We start from the raw sequence: 18,726 nt of genomic DNA, 5'->3' as shown, positions 1-18,726 counted from the left end.
CCTTCATCACTTTTCAACACTCGACGCGATGGGACTCAAATTCAAAGGCGACAAAACCGTACACAAGAAGAAACGCTCCAAGCTCACTGGTAGCGCCTCCTCGAAGAAACAAGCGGAAGAGGAAGAATCTGGATTAGATGGATGGGTCGTCGCCCCTTCTCCCGCTCTCCTGTTAGGCCCAAGTTACATTCGATTACCCGCACCATCTCAAGAAGGAGGAGGAGGACTCTGTATCGCTCTCCAACCGACGACGGGCAAAGTCTACCCATTCCAATTACCGACTCCCTCTTCTTCCTCTTCCTCGAACGCTCTAGCCTCTAGTAGTTCGGCATTAGCACAACTGGATCCAGAGGAATTGGAGGCGCTCGTTCACGATCATCCTCAAGGAGAATCCGAGCTAGACGAGCCGACAGATGTTCACCATGTTTGGGTTTGCACTCGAGTCCCAGACACGAACGACAAGATCACTCTACGATCTGGCACGGGCAAGTTCTTGGCTTCGGACGAATTGGGACAAGTAACGGCGGATCGAGAAGCTCGAGGTCCTCAAGAAGAATGGATCATTGAACAATCCGAATCATCGTCAGGGAGATTCGTCTTGAAGAGCATGTATGGGAAGTATCTAGGAGTTGATCAGGTTGCGGGAGGGAAATTGGAATTGAGGTGTGATGGAGCGGAGGAAGGGGAAACGGAAAGATGGAGAATCACTGTGCAAGGTGAATACGTTGCGAAAGCGAAGAAACAGTACAATGAAAGGAACGGCATCAAGACGAAGGAGATGGAAGGGAGCGGATCGGGATCGATGACTTCGAATGGATTGACGATTGTGGGAGATTTGTCCGCGCAAGAAAAGGAATCAATGTCAGTCTTCTGTCGCTCTATGTGCTAATCTGCTAAGGTCGACAAGATTCTGACGACACCTTGACGTATAGCCTGAGGTATCAAGCTCGTGGAGGACGCAAATATATCGGAACTGAAGAAGATACGAAAGAACTGAAACGAGCGAAGAAGGAAGGGAAACTGTCGGAAGCTATGCTCGATCGTCGAACGAAACTAAAGAGGTACGTTCTATGTCTCTCTTCATAGTCGCACGTACCGAGCGTGAGCACTGACAGGAGTGTTTTCAACGAAACAGTGATCGATATTGTTGATTTGTGTTTCTATCTATGTTCTGTGGCTCCCTCTCTCGTTCTCCAATTGTCAGATTCGCAATTGCTCTCATTCGTTAAATCTCTGCCTCGCGAGCGAACGAGGGAGAACAGAATATGCTGTTGTATTTTCGGTACGACATGTAGAAACAAGGTTTACACCAGACCTTGACGTTTCAAATCCTCGTAGGTCTGTACACAAAGAGTCAGTCAGCGATTGCAATTTGCGAGACAGAGACAGAGGAGGCGCTGTACCTTTCGGTTGTAAACGTTTCCTTCTTCATCTTCCAATTCTTCCGTCAGTTCCGCTTGACTCAATTCGGCCCTTCCTTCTTGCTTCAACTTCTCTGCCACTGTACGCGCGTAAAAAGGTTTCGTCAGAATCCGTATCTGAACAAAGATGCGAAGAAGCGAGAAATTTACAAGCGATAGCATCTTCAATCCGAGTAATCTCATGGAAATGTTTCGTGTTTGGTAGCCCCAGAGCTCTCATACCGAAAGCATGTCTCGACTCCTGGAAATGTCTCTCAAAGTTTTTCCTTGCGACAAAAAACCAACACATCAGTTTCTTCTCAAAATGAGACGTATGAGGAATCTTGTCTCACCTTCCTTGATAGATGTGATCCGAACAAATCTCGCACTTGTACTCGACTCCCAATCCATGCAACTTGTACAACCAGTAAGGGATCGGTTTCCCATCCCATCCGAGCGGTAACTTCAAAGGATTGTAAATCCTTCCTTCCTCGTCTTCGCCTTCATCATCGTCCACAGCTCCATTCTTCTTACTCGATGCGGCGGCAGCAGCAGCGGCGGCGGCCTCGGCAGCTTCTCGAGCTTCTAGTTCTTCGATTTCGGCTGCTCGTTCTTTATCGGTCAGGGCGGCTCGTCGTTCAGTGTTGGAGAGGGTATCGGAAAGGATCTGAGCAAGAGGTCCGGAAGATGAATATGCTGAGGTCGAGGAAGAGGGAGGATTTGGGGAATCGGAAGTCGTGGAAGAGGACACAAGGAGGGAACGAATCAGAGCTTCTTTCAGGGCTAGAGCTCGGTTCTTTTGTTGACGTAGTTGTTCGAGGGAAGTGGATGTAGGGCCGGAGGAGGAGGGGCCGGAAGAGGAGGAAGCGGAAGCGTTGGATTCTGATAGTTTGGCGGCGGCTTTCACGTGCTTCTTTCCTGTAAGATGGGCGTTGTAGACGGTCTCTTTCGTGAAAGATTTCTGGCCTATAGGCGTCGACAACAAGCAGGATCAGCAAAGGTGGGCTCGGCAAGAGAGCGAGAATAAATTTACAAGCTGCACACCAGATCCCTTCACTCTCTTTCTTATCTTCTGCGCCATTCTCCTGTGATGTTGTCCATCCAGAAACCTCTCCTTTCTCCCACTTCTGTGCGAAATCCCGATCTGCGTCTTTTAGAACCGAGTCGAGATCTCCCAAGGGGAACACTCGCTCGTAGAAGCCCGAGAGATACGACAACAGTTCGGTGAGGTATTTCGAGTATTCTGGGGTCGATTTGAGCTGCAGGGAGAGGGCGAAAGCAGTGACGGATTGAAGGTATTGAAGGTAAGATAAACGTTTCCATCCTCCCGCATTCGCTGATCCACTCGACGAAGCCGGTGCGAGGTTGTTCCACTGATCGTGTAGTTGGTGCATGTCGAGGTATCGTCCCAACCCTTCCTCTCCCGTAAACTTCTTGTCTAACCATTCCGCGTCTCCTCCTTCGAGCGCGGCGAAATCTACTTCTCGATCTCCCCCCACCCTAACATTGTTCGTATCCGGGTACTTTCGATGGTAGTCCTTAACTTTCGCTAATCTCTGGTAGAACTCTGCCAAATCTCCACCTGAATTCTGTCCCGTCAATTGATCAATTTCCCTCGTCCTATCTTCGTTTGTCGGTTGTAAAGCATAGTTGAGGGCGTCGGATCGGTGTACGATACGGTTGACGAGGTCGCTGGCGCGGTGGGAAGTCGCGAGTCGATCTCGATGAGGAATTACAGGTTGTTGCAGGGAAATGAGGAGGGAAGTAAGAGATCGTTCGAACAGGTCGGCATCTTCCGCTAGACTGCGAGAATCTTCAATGATACTCGAGGCCATCCTCTCGAAGCTCGCGGAGTGGTCGTTACGAAATGAGTGGGAGAAGTGAGAGAGAGAGAAGCGTCTCGCCTCTCCTCCTCACCCTTTCCGACCCGAACCTCGAACTAGTCAATCATGTCGGTAAGTGTACAAGTTTCAGGCGGGACCATCAACAAAGCGCTGGGCTCCGACGTGAGGGAGCGAGATTGTGTTATTCTCCATCATCTCGCCTGAAGTTACTCGATCTACGCCTCTTCTCGATTCTCTGGACAGTTCTATCCGGCCCGGATGGGTACAGCTGGATTGTTTGATCGGTAGCGACGGTTTATAGAGGCGTCACCTGAGGTCGGGACGGGTCCTTGGATGGAGGACGATCTGATCCACCTACAATCAGCTTAGTGAGCCGCCTGAACAGCCGCTGACGATCCCCTTTGATTCCGAAACAGATTGATACCGCCAAGGACAGCAAGCTCGTCTTTGAAACTTCGGAATCAGTTTCCGTCGTAAGTACTCCCTTCCCTCTCCGTCTTTCTACTCTGTAGACCGTTTGTCTGACCTCCTGATTCATTCCATACATCTAGGCACCTACCTTCGACGCCCTCGGACTCAAGGAGGATCTTCTTCGTGGTATCTACGCCTACGGTTCGTCTTCCTTCCCGTTCTCTCTTGCGTCTCTGTTCCGCTCACTGACCACCGCATATCGCGTGCGACAGGTTTCGAGAAGCCTTCCGCTATTCAACAACGTGCTATCCTCCCCGTCACGAAAGGACGAGATGTCATCGCTCAAGCCCAGTCCGGAACTGGTAAAACCGCCACCTTCTCCATCTCGATGCTCCAATCGATCGATACTTCCGTCCGTGAAACCCAAGCCCTCGTCCTCTCGCCTACTCGTGAATTGGCGACTCAAATTCAATCCGTAGTTCTCGCTCTCGGAGGTGAGTCGCTCTGTTCACTCGTCTCTTTCGCAGAGTAGTACTGACTCACTGCATTGGAATTCAGACTACATGAACGTATCTTGCCACGCCTGTATCGGAGGAACCTCGATCGGAGAAGATATCCGCAAACTCGAACACGGTCAACAAATCGTTTCCGGTACTCCCGGTCGAGTCTTCGACATGATCAAACGTCGTCACCTCCGTACCCGAAACATCAAGATGCTGGTCCTCGATGAAGCGGATGAACTCCTCAACCGCGGATTCATGGATCAGATCTACGATGTCTACCGCTACCTCCCTCCTCAAACTCAAGTCGTCGTCCTTTCCGCCACGTTGCCCCACGATGTCTTGGAAATGACAACGAAGTTCATGACCGACCCGATCCGTATCTTGGTCAAGCGTGATGAGTTGACGTTGGAAGGGATCAAACAATTCTTCGTCGCGGTCGAAAAGGAGGATTGGAAGTTTGATACCCTGTGTGACTTGTACGATACTCTTACGATCACTCAGGCTGTCATCTTCTGCAACACGAGAAGAAAGGTGGATTGGTTGACGGACAAAATGCGTGAAGCAAACTTTACCGTATGATTTCGCTTTGCTTCCATGGTTCTTCTCTTGTGTTCGCTGACATGTTCGCTTTCGGTTGTAGGTATCGGCGATGCACGGAGAGATGCCTCAAAAGGAGCGAGATACGATCATGGGAGAGTTCAGGAACGGTTCTTCGCGAGTTTTGATCACCACCGACGTTTGGGCCCGAGGATTGGACGTTCAGCAAGTCAGTTTGGTCATCAACTACGATCTACCGAGTAATCGTGAAAACTACATTCACAGGATTGGTCGATCGGGACGGTAAGAACTCCTTTTCTCTCGTTCTGCCGAGGGTTTCTTCCTCTCGTTCCTATATCCTCGGTGTTGATCAGTACTGATCCCTGTCAATCTGATATAGGTTCGGACGCAAAGGTGTTGCGATCAACGTGAGTGTTCTTTCCTCCTTTCGTATCTTTGGGCTCCCGCTCACCGCATTTATCTTACCCGTTCTAGTTCGTTACGACTGAGGACGTCAAGATTCTACGTGATCTCGAACAATACTATGCTACTCAGGTAAATTCCGCCATTCCCGTCACAGTCTCGTTAACTCTTCGTCTCTCCGAGGTTCTCAAACTTTGCCTCTTTTTAACTTTTGACTGACCAACTCTACATTGCTTGCTCTCTTAGATCGACGAAATGCCTGTGAATGTTGGCGACGCTCTATAAGTGAAATGGCACTCTGAGAGAGGAAACGAATGACGGAGAGGAGAATGGAATGGGAAACCCTTCGACGGGTTTGAAAGAGTCGACGGATCGTGAGTCGTCGAGTGACGTTGTGCCACTGAGGAGGCGGGGTGGGGGTATTGTGGAGGACGCGAGTTTGTCTCAGGCTCGATGTAGAAAAACTCCAAAACTGTAACTGTTCTTTTTGTTCGAGTCCCTGTCATCTGCTCACTTATCGGCAGGGATTGTCAACGCTTCGTGTCCAATCCCTTAGGCCTGAATGGAATCAGGACAATCAATGTTTACACTCGACGGTAAACAGGTTCGCTTCTTCAGTTCTGGTTCTCGTCTAAACCGGTTGGAAGCTTGTAAGCGACCCACTCTCAGGCTACAGCCCTGTTCGAAGGCGCTTTGTGCCATAGTGAAACCACACGACTGATTGCAAAGGTGCGTGGCGCGGAGTGGCAGTCGAAATGTGGAAGACGGGTTTTATGAAACCTATCTTGGTCCTTCCGCTGTTTGCGGGGCTCTTGCACCTCGACTAGGAAAGCGCTTTTAGGTCGCTGTGAGGTGAAAGAGGTTGTTGCTGTAGCGAAGGCGGCGGCAAAGCTGCTGACTCGCTAGCCAATGTGGTCTCAGCTGAAAATTGATTCTGCGGATTCGCGACCGTCTCGCTTCGCGCGCTGGTTCTCGGACGCCTGTCCGATCTCTCGTTGGACACTCTGATGAGGGTAGTTTGCGCCGTGCCTCCGAAATCATGTGCACTTCAGTTTGGGTCCGTCTTGTTGCTTCAGACTTGCGCTCACCTCGTTCTTCAGTTTGGTAACGCTGTATTTTCTCAGATTCGTGTTCTTCGCTGATGGAGAGTGTGTGAGCGAATGTCGAACAAGTCTAGGCGACGCTGAGTCGCAGTGGGTCGAACGATTATCGTTGCCCTGCAGGACGCGAAGCTGCCCAGTCTGCCCTCAGACGAGCACACCTTTTCATTTGAGCTCGTAGCAGCGGTCATCGAGGCTCTGAGGCCACGGGTAGCTAAAGTGAGCCTCTCTAAGCTATCGAGACCGCAAGACGGCCATCGAAAGACGCACCAGAAAGAAGCAACATCGACCCGGCGAACGGCGCGGAGCGCTGCCTCTATAGTCCTGGGAGGATACTGTATAGACACCAGCGAGGAAGAGTCGCCGTTTGACCCTCGAGAGACGTAATTTTCGCAGCTAGAGCGAGAGAGAGAGACCGGTGAGAACTTGAGGGAAAGAGACTACAGGCACACCCCGCTCCTCCACTCAGTCCACGCCGGAGCCTTGGAGGAAGGGAGAGTAGAGACGGAGAGATCTAACTCGTGACCTACTAGAGACTCGCTTCAACAAGAGACATGGAGGAGATGCCGTCAGACTCCTAAAACCAGCTCCTACGAGTCTCTGGCTCGTGTCCCAGTCTCGCTCCTGCCTGTCCGTGTCCAGCTCTGCCGGTGTCCATCTCGCCCCATCTGTTCTCGACGCGTGTCGGCACCCCGCCAGCTTGGCGAAAGGCGAAGAGCGAAGAGCGAAGAGATGGAACTCTCGGTCGTCTGAAATTTGTGTGCGTAGTGCGCAAAAACTAGTCAGCTCGCATGGAAATACGCTCGGCTAGCTCAGCTGGTTAGAGCGTTCGACTGTTATCCCAACAGCCCCATCGAGAGGTCGACAGTTCAATCCTGTCGCTGAGCGTCTCTTTTTGGCCTCGACCAGGTTTTTGCTCTTCTCGGCATCGACCCTGAGCGCACTCATAGGGTCCGAGAGCACAGCCCGAGTGGTTTCGGTGTCAGTGCGTTCGAAGCAGCGTAAATCAGAGGCGGGAATGAGGATGTGACCCATCGAAAGCATACCGAGACCTCCCAATTCTTTCGCTGTTTCATCAGAAAACCTTCGTCAACGCTCGAACATCTCACAACAAACAGATAACGGTGCCAATTACGCGAATAGAACACTGCGGGGGTTGGAGGGAGGAGACTCGGACGCATTGACGTTCTATTCTCCTTTGTTTCCCCTGCGTTGGGATGACTTCACTCTGACTCACTCAGTTATTTTCAGCCTCAGCTCGTCGCCTGAGGCCAGCTCGCTGCTAGGAGGCGCCCGCCACCTCAGTGGCACAACGTCACTCGACGGCTCACGATCCGTCGACTCTTTTGAACCCGTCGAAGGGTTTCCCATCCGATTCTCCTCTCCATTATTCATTTCCTCTTTCAGAGTGCCGCTTCACTTATAGAGCGTCGCCAACATTCACAGGCATTTCGTCGATCTAAGAGAGCAAGCAATGTAGAGTTGGTCAGTCAAGTTAGAAAAAGGCAAGGTTGGAGGACCTTGGAGAGCGAATCGATGAGGACAGAGCTCGGTGAACGAAGTCAGAGATACTGTAACCAAAGTCAGAGATACTGTAACCATATCGTCTGGAGATGTAAGCTCGACGTGAAAGCGCTTAATGCAAAGCTTCGACCCGGCCTGAGCGCGGGACAGCCTTGCAAGACTTCAGCGCCTTGTTCTTTGCTCTGTACAGTCGTTCTGTTCTCCGCTGTCGAACCCCATCCCTAGCGTGAGCTGCTGGAAGACAAGGCCCGGAACGGATGCATCGCACGCACAAGGCTCAAGCTCAAGCTCCCTGCGCGGCTCGGCGCTGTCGCAAGCGCTGTTGTCAGATGACGAGCCAGCCCTACCTACCTATGGCCAAGACAAGACACGTCGATACGGCATCAGCGGGTCTCTACTGCCGAACAGAATGATGGACTTCCGAACCTTCTGATTCTCGGACCCGAACAAGCTGATTGTAATTTGCCTCTTCCGTAGCGCGAGACTTATCAAGTGCGGTTCAGCAACGTCCGGTCCGGGTCGCTCACGTCCAACCCAACGGGACATTCTCCACAGCATGTCTGTGCTTGAATGCTGTCACCGTTGTCGAGCTCAATCCGGTCGTTTTGTTCCAAAAGAGTATGAGACTGTCAATTTTGACTACCTTCATACGCCTTACACCGGCTTTAGCTCAGTTGGAAGAGCGTCAGACTGTAATTGGTTCCCTAATCTCTTGTAGATTCATCTGAATGTCCTTGGTTCGATCCCGAGAAGCCGGATTTTCTTTTTCGCATTGGGCTCTTACGCCCTGATCAGTTGACTAGCTCAGTCTGCTTCAAAATACTGCTGCAAGAAAGCGATGTCGATGGATGGTCCATCAGCCGCGCCGAACATACTTTTGCGACACGCAGACTCTTTTGCGAAAGTGTCTCTTTTGCCTCACGCAGAGGTCTTCCTCCAAGTCTCGCTCCATTTCCGCATCGGGCGAGCTTGTTCTGCTAGAAGTTTTCGGATCGCAAAGGACTCTCGATGAAGCGATTGACAAGAAAGAGAAGGGCAGACGACGAGAAGAGAACCTCATAAAACTACAGGAGTATTTTTGGACTTGAACGAGGCAGACTACCAGGGAAACAGAAAAACGAGAGCGAGTAATGGTAAAGCACAAAGAGGGAAAGAGGAACGGTTTCAACAAAGAACGGGAGGTAAAACGGAGTTTTGGATTAGGCGAAAGGATCATCCATATCAGCTTCGACACTGTTGGGAGGAATTAAGTATCAGTATCAATAACCTCCTATGATGGAGAAGCAGAAAGAGACATACCCATCATCAGCCGAGGCAACGAACGAGGCAAAGTGATTCGGTCGGTGAAGTTCGTGCCAGTACGGGAGAGGGTGACCAACGAGAGTGACTCCGTAAGGCATCGTGGGGGAGAAGGCGGCTCCAAGACCGGTACTGTAAGACCAAATGTCTCCGATGGGAGCGAAAGTCGAACCGAGGATACGGTCAGAGAGCAGAAGTTGAGCTCGATCAACCATCGATGCGGGATTGTAACCGGCAGGACTGTTCGGGTCTGCGTTGCGTCCCCATTCGAATCCCTTCGGAGTGAGGGCGTAGGCCGACAAAGAGAGGGAACCGGGAGTGAAAGCGACGGTGAGCATGATCGAAGTTCCGTCGATTTCTTGATGTTGAGCCATCAACTTCGCAAAGAGGACGGCGTCGTTCGGGGTGAGCGATTGAGTCTCTTGTGCTTGAGTCTGTAGACGGAGGTGTGGTTAGCAAAGCACAAAATGAGAAGAAAGACAGAAGAGCTTACCGAGATGATTCCGACAACCTTGAGATCCGAGAGAAGAGGGTGAGAAGGAAGATCGTTGACGAGTTCGACAGAACGTTGCGAGGAACGTTGAGGCACCATAACTACAGCCTTGACTTCGATGACTCGTGCGTTGTCGGGCGCGGCCGCTCCGAAGAGATAGGCGGCGACGGGAGCACGAAGATCGGCCGAAGTGACGAACGACTTCATGACATTCTTGGCGAGTACGAAAGTAGGGAGTTCCTCCTTGACGTCGTCGTTCGTGACGTAAACGTGTTGTAGACGAAGCGGGATGTTTGTCGCCGAAATCGCTCGAATTCGCCAATCCGTCTTGGAAGAGAATACTTGCTGTTCGTACGCAGTCGTCGTGACAACTTGGATCTCGTCTCCTTGAATGTTGGTCGTCCTCGTTTGAACTGCCGTAACTTGAGCGGCGGCTTCAGTCGATTTCTCGATTTCGGCCATTTGTTGACGTTGGATCGAAGGAGCGGCGATCTCCATACCGAGGATGATATCTCGGATTTCGGAAGAAGTGAGCGAAGCCGTGTTGACCGAGTTTCGCTTCGCGTAGTCGGAAAGGATCAAGTCGCGGAGGGCGATTTCGACTCGCATCCATTCCTCATCTTCGAGAGTCGGCCAAACGTGGTGAGGTTGAGTGATCGTCGTCTTGTTGGGTCGAAGAATGATCTTGGCCTTTTCGTTGTTGACGTGTACGGCACGAAGGAGGAGGATGAGACGAGAGAAGGCGGTGTAAGACGAGATCGATTTGAGCCAATCATCGTACATGTTCGACAAGACCATCTGAGGTTGACTAGCTCGGAGAATCTGCAAGATGAACGAGTCGAGGTTAGCCAACTATTGTAAGAGAGATGGAGGAAAAAGAGAGGAAACTTGCGAGATCTCCGAACTTTTCGAGCTTCATGCAAGCTTGGAACGGCAATTGCAACTCGGAACCCTTGATGACGATGTTGGGGAAATCGAGGAGATGGACTTCGAGAGGGTCGAGCATACCCTTGCGAGTAACGATGACTTGCTTCGGTTGTTCTTCGACGGGGAGGGAACGAATCAACGCGGCGACTTCTTCGGCCGTCTTCCATTTCGCGAGTTGACCAAGACGTTTTTGTCCAGCCCAGACCGAGGTGTGAATGATCTTGATGAACGCTTGACCGGTACGTGGGTTGAAGATGAAGATGGCTCCGTTGATCGGTTTCGTCGTCAAGTTACCTTCGAACGTCTTGTGAATCGTAACTCGGTAAACTTGCGTGTCGTCGACGAACCAGATGCTGTGGAAGGAATCTAGGTCAGTAGAGGACGAGACGAGAACTAGGCACTGAAAGAAAACTCACATTTGGTTCGAGAAGAGTTCGGAATAGTTTTGCGAGTTGAGGTAAGGTTCGGTAGGTTCAGACGAGTAGAGTTGAAGTCCCTTTCGTACACGTTCTCGGAGGACGTAGAGCGCAGGGTTCGCCTTCATGATCTTCGCCATCGCTTGTTGAACGAGAGGTTTCATTCCGGGAATCCAGTTTCCGTATGCCGAATGCATGTTGTACGCGAGATCGATACCGATGAGAGTTCCGGTAGGCGAAGGGTAGATCGACATGTTGTCCGAAGAGTAATCGAGGAACTTGGCTCGAGTGTAACGTTCGATATCGTGCGAATCGAAATCTCCCCATCGAAGTTGAACGTCGACCCAGTATTTCGCACTTGTCGTTCCGTCCATGACGTCCTTCGAGTCGGTGAGGAGCGAGGGTCGAGTGACGTTCCACTTGTAGGAAGAGAAGAGGAGGATATCGGCGCAGGAACTGTTCATCTTGTACGATTTACGAGGATCTAATCGAGAGGAGAGAGGGTTCAGTTTCTTCATGCAGCGCAGTGCGAAGGTGAAGATACTCACGAATAGTCTCCTTTTGTACAGTCTCGATTTGAAGAGCTTCGAGTTCTTGATCGAAGACTTGACACAAATCCATGACGACCGATTCGTGAATCTTTTGCCACAAATGGGCTCGGAAGATTTGAATGAGCGAAATTTTGAGCGTAGGGATCTTTCCGTGCACTATAAGGGAGGTGGTCGTCAGCGGAAGCGAGAGGAGCAAAGAGAGAGGGAGTCTGAAGAACTTACTGAAGATACCGGTCAAATCGAGTTGAACTTGGAAACCGACATACACGTTCGCACGATTGATAGTAGGAGACCACCAGAGAGTGAATCGACGATTGGGGATTTGACTCAAACCGGAACGTTGAGCGTTCGTGAGCTTCTTGTACTTCATCGCTTCTTCGAAACCAGAGTTGTGGAGAACGAGTAAGTCGTGTCGGAGGAAACGTTGATTGCCGTCGACCTTGAAACCGAAGTACTGAGATTCCGATTCTTGTCTTGCGATCGTGAAACTGAAAGACTTGTCGTCGGCGCTCTTGACTTGTTCTCCGTTCGATTCGGCTTGGAACATTTGCCAGCTCTTGCGGTCGAGCTCGTCGACCTTGAGGAGATCTTCGACGGTAATCTCGACGAGTTCATCCTTCGAAGTGGTGTCGACAAGAGCTTCGGCACCGACTTGCTGGGCGCGAGCCTTGAAGTCGTTCGCGTCGCCAATTTCGTGTTTCTAAGCACGATCGAGGTAGTCAGTCAGTAAAGAGCACGAGACACTTTGTAGGTTGTGCTGAGAGCGAGTTGTAATGGGATGATCACGCAGCGGGGTCGAGGATGCAGACAGGGAGATCGTTCTTCGAGGGGAGGAAGACTTTTCGAGAAATGCAGAACGTACGGAGTTGTTGGCCTCGACAGAGCCAGCACGACGAAGAACGAGAATGTGGTTGCCAGTAACGACGAGGGGTTCGAGAGAGGCTTCGGAGACGGCGAGGATCTTGATCTCGTAAAGTTTGTCGGTTCCCGTAACGATGTCGGAAATGCGACGTTCAGTTCCGTCATCACCTGGAAGTAGGGAAGCAGAGAGATCAGTTGATCGGCAGTAAGCGAAGTCGAGCGCGAAAAGACTCACCGAGCAGAATGTCCTCCTTCGTAACGTCCTCAACCTTCTTCGCAGTTCGATCGATGAGCAAGACTTGAGTACCAGCTTGGAAACATGCTTTCTCCCAGAACAATCCTTCCCTACAATGCGAGAGAAAGTGAGGAAATGGGTCAAAGTCAGCCAAAATCGAGGAAAAATACCGGCGAAGTCGAGAAAAAGCGCCCTACCATGTCGGGAACGCCGTACACGAGAACAAAGTGTGTTCCAAGATGCTTTGGGATGCGTAGGATAGCGTTGTAGAACGTTGGTAGAGGTAGGGGAGGAACAAAAGCGAAGAAAAATGTAAAGTTAGCGAAAATTTTCCATCTTAGTCGAAATAATGACAATGACGTACCCTTCGATACCTCCTAGAGCAGCAATGACATCTACTCGGTAGTTGTTGAGTTGCCAGAGCCTGAAACCAAAGACAATCAGCTTCGAGACCTTGAAGAAGAAAATAGGAAAGATCGACTCACTTTCCGTCGTGACGTTGACTCGTCCACCAGAAGGGGCTGAAGAGATCAAAGAGAGTCAGTAAAGCTACAAAGAAGTACGAGAGAGGCGAACACTCACTTGTGTTTGAGGAGTTGATGTTGTTTCCATTCGACTCGGTTTCGCCATCCCTTGTCGTAAGCGAGCGTGTGACGATCCTTCTGGAAGAGAGTGTTGATACGAGGAATACCACGATCCCAAGAATCTTCGAGATCTTCAAGGGTGAGACGTCGGTTTTGTGCGTTTGCCTCTTTTCGTTTCATCGCGTATTCGGACCAAACCCGAGCGGAATCGAGGAACTCTGCCTCCCAAGGTTGGATGTAACGGAACAAGTTGGGAATGAGACTATAGAAGCGGGCAGAGTCAGTCAAGTCTGGAGAGGAGAAGGAGAGAAAGAGGAAGAATGATTTACACTTCGGAATTTCCTCCTCCCATACCGGCTCGGAAGTGGGTGATTCCAGTGTCGGTTTGCTTCGACCAGCGTAGATCAGAGGCGGGAATGAGGATGTGACCCATGGAAAGCATACCGAGACCTCCCAATTCTTTCGCTGTTTCATCAGAAAAAAGGTCGTCAACGCTCGAAGATCTCACAACAAACAGACAACGGTGCCACTTACGCGAATAGAACACTGCGGGGGGGAATCGCGAAGGCATCTAGTAATGTCGAGCGAGAGAGCATCAGTAGAGGAAGAGAAGAAAGAAAGAAAAACACGGAAAAGATGGAAATTAACTCACTTTCGAATTGAGACCGATCTTGACACGTGTTTGAACCTTGTTCTCAGCCTTGACGAGGTGGTCGAGAAGCTCATGAGTGTGAATGACCGCTTCGCGATAGTAGGTCACTGGAGAAGGAAAAGAAACAAAAAATGGGTCAACACTCGTGCTTCGCATTCGCAAGCGTCGAATGAAGCTGGACTCACTGAGACCGATGATAGCAGTGTTCCATTTGTTGATGACCTTCGAGAATGGCGCGGAACCAGAAGACATGAGAATTTGACGGATTCGGTTGTTGAAGGCTTCGATACCCTTTTCGCTGACTCGCAAGAACGCTTGGGAAGTTCGCTCCTTCGTAGAGTCGTCGACAAGTTGCCAAACACCATCTGGGGAATCGAAGAAGAGGTCAGCCAGCGAAGAAGGTGAAAGCTTGCCAGAGAGAGGAGAATATGCTCACCCTTGAGAGTGAATTGCTCGTTGACGTTTCGGATCTTAGGGAGGATACGAACTTCGAAACCGCTCATCGAGAAGAGGAGTTGAGGGTTGTCCTTCGAGTAGACAGAAACGAAGGTGTCGTCCCATTCGATCGTAGTGAGCGAGCGAGGAAGTCGGTTCTTGATGTCCCAGAAGACCGCACGACCGAGATTGACATCGTGTTTGATCAGACGCATCCTACAGTCACGAGGCCAGCACTTCTTGTTGTTGTAACCGATCAAGTTCTCGTTATTCGGATCGGGGTTCGCCGAGAGGTAACGTTGAATGAGATCTCGAGATTCTTCGGCCGTGAAGCGCAACATGATGTGAATTCGGTCGATGTATCGCGAGTAAAGTCGGATCGGGTGACGAGTCTCGGTAGCGGTGTCGCGGAACTGAAGGAAGTTGTTGGGCATTTGAGGAGGTCCGGCCATTTCACTTGCTCGCGAGAGACCGAGAATCAAGAGATCGAGAATGAGACCGTAGTACTGCAGAGACAAGAGAGTCAGACTCGCTTGAACGACGCTGGCCGAGAGGAAGAGCTGAACTCACTTGGAAGATGAACGAGGAGAATTGGAGACCTCGAATCATTCCGTAACCGTTGACATGCGACATATCCTTGTACGTGAGCACGATGTTGTTCTTCGCGGTACAGTAATCGGCCTGGAAAGAAGAAAGGAAAAGAAACGTCAGCTCATTCAGTCATTCCCTCGAAAAGAAAGTCAGGCGCACCAAGTTGTGATCCATGATGAGACGCAAGAGTCGGTTGAGGAGGGTGAGATCGATCTTTTCGTAGACCTTCGACAACTGAGTTTCCACCAAAACGTTGCATTCTCCCTCACTCGTGTCCCAAACTTCGCTCAAGTTGTTGATTCCTTGACACCACTTGTAGACGAGAAGAGGAGCAGGTTCGGTATCGGCGGGTTTGATCCAGGCGGGGAAGAGACCTCGCTTGTCGGCTTCGAAGTAGAGGAATTGATCGAGGTAAGCGTCCGTGATCTTTTCCATCGGTTCAATGTCGTAGCAAGGGATGAGCTTGTCGTAGGTGTCGAAGAACTCGATTCCGGCTTCCTTGAAGGCACGTTGAGTCAAGAGGAGTCGCTTGATACGAGAGAGCGTTTCGTGAGGGTTGTCGTAAGCTTGTTCAACGAGGGCGAGTTCTTCTCGTTGAGACTGGTTGAGTCGTCCCTTGACACTGTAGGCTTCCTTGAGCTTCTCGAGCGCGAGGACGAGAAGTTTCGTGTCGTGTTTGTACGAGAGAGGAGGGAAAGGAATGGGTGCGAATTTGCGAGATTCGAGCCAGTGAACGGTAGCCGAGTAGATCGCGACAGCTTCTTCCGACGAAACGTAAGGACCGTCCTTGAGGTACGAGTTTTGCCTCTCTTGCTCGGCCTTGAGGTAGAGACGAGTGAGACGACCCAAGTTCTTTTTCGCAACGGTTTTCTAGTGAGATGCGACGAGTCAGCTTGTCTTGAAGCAGTCTTCCTAGCTAAGGTGGTACTCACGTCGACAGTAGCTCCACGACGAATACGTTCTCGATTGTAGTGAGCGACCGAAGTCCACCAATCCGATTTGGCCTTGACGAAACGAAGAATGATGTTCTCGATCGCCGTCGGCATTCCGGGTACCTTCCAAGGGATGTTCGCTTTCCAGCTATATCGAGTAGATGAGCGTCAGCTAGAGGTCAGAAAGCTTCCGCGAGAGAGAGAACGCACCATCGCCAAGCTTCAGACAAATGTTGCAAGATCGTCTTCGACTTGTTCTGCTTGATTCCTTCAGGCATCATGTCGAGGATATCGTGCATGACGGCCGCTCGGAGTTCGAGATCGAAGTGAGATTCGACTCGTTGTTTCGTGACGGTTTTCGCGACTCTGTTCCGTGCTCGTGACGAGGTCAGTCAGCTGAAGACGACGACAGCGAAAGAGAAGGAACGCACCCCTTGGAGTTACGACCTTCGAATTGACGAGCGAGCAAGTTGCCGAGCCATCGTTCGAGGAGAGGAACGATTCCACGAAGGAAGAAGAGCCAAACTCGCCATCCAGGAGCCCAGAAACCGACACCGGGACCTTTACCGACGGGACCAGTGTTGAAACGAGTGTAGATCTAGCGTTGAAGACGGATGAGTGAGCTCAAATATCGACTCATCGAAAGGAACGCGAAAGAAAACTCACGACGTGCTTCAAATCCTTGCACATTCGAATTTGCCTCATCAACTTGTACTTGTATCGGTACATACCCGTCAATTGACCAACATGAGCGAAGGTGAATTGAAGACCATCGGCGAGTTGGAAGGCGTCGACGTTTCCGAGTCGGTATTGAACGTGAGAATCGACGATGAGTTTCGTGAGACGCAAGATTTCTCGACACAGGTGGAAGGCGTTTCCGAATCGAGACTTCTTTCGTTCCTTCGTAGTGAGCGTCTTGACCGGTTTCAAGTTCATGTTGTAATCGAGATGAAGGTAGTTCAAGTTCTTTCGGTGAATGAGGAGATTGAGCATGTTGTAACCTTGACGACAGACTTGGAGACCGGCTTCGACCCAATCGATCGTCGTCGTCTGGAAGAATTTGGTCGCTTTGACTGTGATATGGGCGAAGGATCAGCCTGAAATTCGACACGCGGATTCTCCGACTGAAACTCACGTTGACGGAATAAGTATTTCTTCGTTTGAGCCTTGGGTTTTCGGTGACGAAGTTGATTGAGGACGTAGCATTTGAGCTGCAAAAGCGAACGACGGAGTGAGTTTCGAGCCTTGAGAAATGGAAGAGCGAATTCAAGCTAACCAATTTCTGGTAAGAAACTCGAACCTTGACTGCTTGATTAGGCGGGCAGTGTTCGAGGTACCAATCCTTGACGAGGGGAACGTCTTGAGCCCTGACCGTTCGCCCACTCCTTTGGTTGTAAGGGAAAGGAGCGTGCCAAAGAGCGATCGCATCCGCCGTCCTGTCCGTCTCAATCTCTTCATCCTCCAAGAACGCTTCACATCCTTCGGGCACCAAGAAATCATCCTCTTCGTCGTCGAAATCGGGAGGGAAGACGGTATCTTCGTGAGAAACGACTTCGTTCTTCGGCGCGACTCCTCGAGAAGAGATGGGGTGAATGATGGGATCGTAGTAGAACGCGGGGAGGTCGGGATCTTCGGTACGAATGTAGAGGTTGTGAGGTTCGTGGTAAGAACCGACTTGTACTGAACGAGGTCGAGAGTTGTAGAGGTGAGGGTAGGCGACTTTGTATTCTGTTCGGATCTGTTGACGAAGGATGACCTTGTTGATATCGTTGAACTCGTTCCAGTCGTCGTCGAAATTGTCGGCGTCTCGGAAGAGTGGCTCGAAGCGAGGTCCTCCTGGAATCGCGACGTTGAGCGCTTTCGCGGTGAAGAATGCTTTCGGTTCGAAGAGGTAGTGGTAGTTCTTGTCGTTGAAGTCGGAGAGGAGGGTACGACCGAATCGGTACAAAGCCGACATCTGAGGCAAGTCGAGGTTCCAGATTTTGTATGAAGAACCGTTGATGTGAGGCGTGTCGAGGAGAGGTCGAGAATCGTAGAACCAGTCGAGAATCGGCGCATCTTCTTCTTCATCGAGTTCGAGCTGGATTGCTTCGAGAGGCTCGGTATCGAGGACGTTGTCTCCGTAATCGAGAGGAGGTTCTTCATCGTCGAAGGGAGGGAACCTCATTCGCTTGAAATGCCTTCGATCTCGTTTCTCCCTCCTCATCGCTAACCACATCGTAGCCCACTGAGCGTGATAAACCGGAGGAACGACCTTTGGGACTTCGTTGACGAAAGTGATCGCTCCCGTAATGTGGTAAATCACGGGTACTTCTCGAACTTGTTCCCAGGGCATCGGCATGTTCTCCAACAACTTGAGGACCGCATGAGGAACATACTACAAACGCGAGCGAAGCGGATCAGCTTCCTGCTCGATCCTGAAAGATCTCGAGAAACTCTCACCTTCAACGCTCCCAAGTGAACTCGTTTGTCCTGTCTGAATTTACGATTCGACATATCTCCATGATCCCTGATGACTTTCCTCAAGTGTTCAGGCGGTAGTTGTTGTTTACCCGTGTCGACGAATGCGGTCTTCTTCTTTCGGTCCGAGAATCGCTTCGCTTGCAGAGCTTGCCACTTGCGTGATTTCTGTTCAAGTTGCTCTTGCGACATCGCGGGAGGTTCCTACATCGCGCGAGACGAGACGAGAGTTAGCGATTTCGAGGTAGGTAGGTTTCCTCTGCACAGCGGCGAGCAGAACGAACCTGATAAATGGGCATCGGTAGAGTAGATCCTGATCCCTCTGTCGGAGGAACGAACCCTGGTGGAGGTCCTGCCATATCGAAGTCGCGGCGAGAAAGTGGTGGCAAGCAAAGAGTGGATCGAAGCCTTTTGGCGGTTCTGGATAATCGCTCTCATTACTTTTCCCTCAAATTACGTTTCGACACCTACGAGCGTGAGATCCCTAGATTCTGAATTTCAATCTCGTCAAAATGCAAGCAGCGCCGCGAGAAACCGAATCACAGATC

General features: G+C 50.8%; 4 protein-coding genes across 4 annotated transcripts; 2 read left to right on the top strand and 2 right to left on the bottom strand.

The window, feature by feature from the left end:
• Positions 1–28: 28 nt before the first annotated feature.
• JCM6883_000669 (uncharacterized protein) lies at positions 29–1,151 on the top strand (the record flags this gene model as incomplete). Its single annotated transcript, XM_076633891.1, has 3 exons — positions 29–861; positions 933–1,061; positions 1,136–1,151. The coding sequence occupies 3 exons, from the start codon at positions 29–31 to the stop codon at positions 1,149–1,151; spliced, it is 978 nt and encodes a 325-aa protein (XP_076486146.1).
• Positions 1,152–1,304: 153 nt separating this feature from the next.
• PRP9 (SF3a splicing factor complex subunit PRP9) lies at positions 1,305–3,235 on the bottom strand (the record flags this gene model as incomplete). Its single annotated transcript, XM_076633890.1, has 5 exons — positions 1,305–1,340; positions 1,404–1,501; positions 1,572–1,687; positions 1,754–2,366; positions 2,434–3,235. 5 exons carry the CDS (start codon positions 3,233–3,235, stop codon positions 1,305–1,307), a joined length of 1,665 nt encoding a protein of 554 aa, XP_076486145.1.
• A 114-nt stretch (positions 3,236–3,349) lies between these two features.
• On the top strand, positions 3,350–5,403 carry JCM6883_000667 (uncharacterized protein; the record flags this gene model as incomplete). The annotated part of the gene is made up of 9 exons (XM_076633889.1): positions 3,350–3,355; positions 3,661–3,717; positions 3,796–3,856; positions 3,928–4,149; positions 4,214–4,731; positions 4,799–4,998; positions 5,096–5,123; positions 5,191–5,250; positions 5,365–5,403. 9 exons carry the CDS (start codon positions 3,350–3,352, stop codon positions 5,401–5,403), a joined length of 1,191 nt encoding a protein of 396 aa, XP_076486144.1.
• Positions 5,404–8,941: 3,538 nt separating this feature from the next.
• On the bottom strand, positions 8,942–18,537 carry PRP8 (U4/U6-U5 snRNP complex subunit PRP8; the record flags this gene model as incomplete). The annotated part of the gene is made up of 28 exons (XM_076633888.1): positions 8,942–8,975; positions 9,042–9,475; positions 9,535–10,356; positions 10,427–10,814; positions 10,878–11,361; positions 11,426–11,584; positions 11,651–12,128; positions 12,291–12,457; positions 12,525–12,634; positions 12,722–12,766; positions 12,889–12,948; positions 13,010–13,045; positions 13,107–13,370; positions 13,438–13,573; positions 13,643–13,679; positions 13,761–13,867; positions 13,946–14,125; positions 14,197–14,701; positions 14,766–14,876; positions 14,946–15,656; positions 15,719–15,866; positions 15,929–16,084; positions 16,150–16,316; positions 16,385–16,791; positions 16,854–16,929; positions 16,995–18,095; positions 18,161–18,382; positions 18,463–18,537. 28 exons carry the CDS (start codon positions 18,535–18,537, stop codon positions 8,942–8,944), a joined length of 7,620 nt encoding a protein of 2,539 aa, XP_076486143.1.
• Between the last annotated feature and the right edge of the window lie 189 nt (positions 18,538–18,726).

The sequence above is a fragment of the Sporobolomyces salmoneus genome (assembly GCF_050403485.1).
Source record: "Sporobolomyces salmoneus JCM6883 DNA, S_salmoneus_JCM6883_v1_ctg46, whole genome shotgun sequence".
NCBI classification, from domain to species: Eukaryota; Fungi; Basidiomycota; class Microbotryomycetes; order Sporidiobolales; family Sporidiobolaceae; genus Sporobolomyces; species Sporobolomyces salmoneus.
Note: the sequence above shows the minus strand (reverse complement) of the source record. Positions and strands in the feature narration are given on the sequence as shown.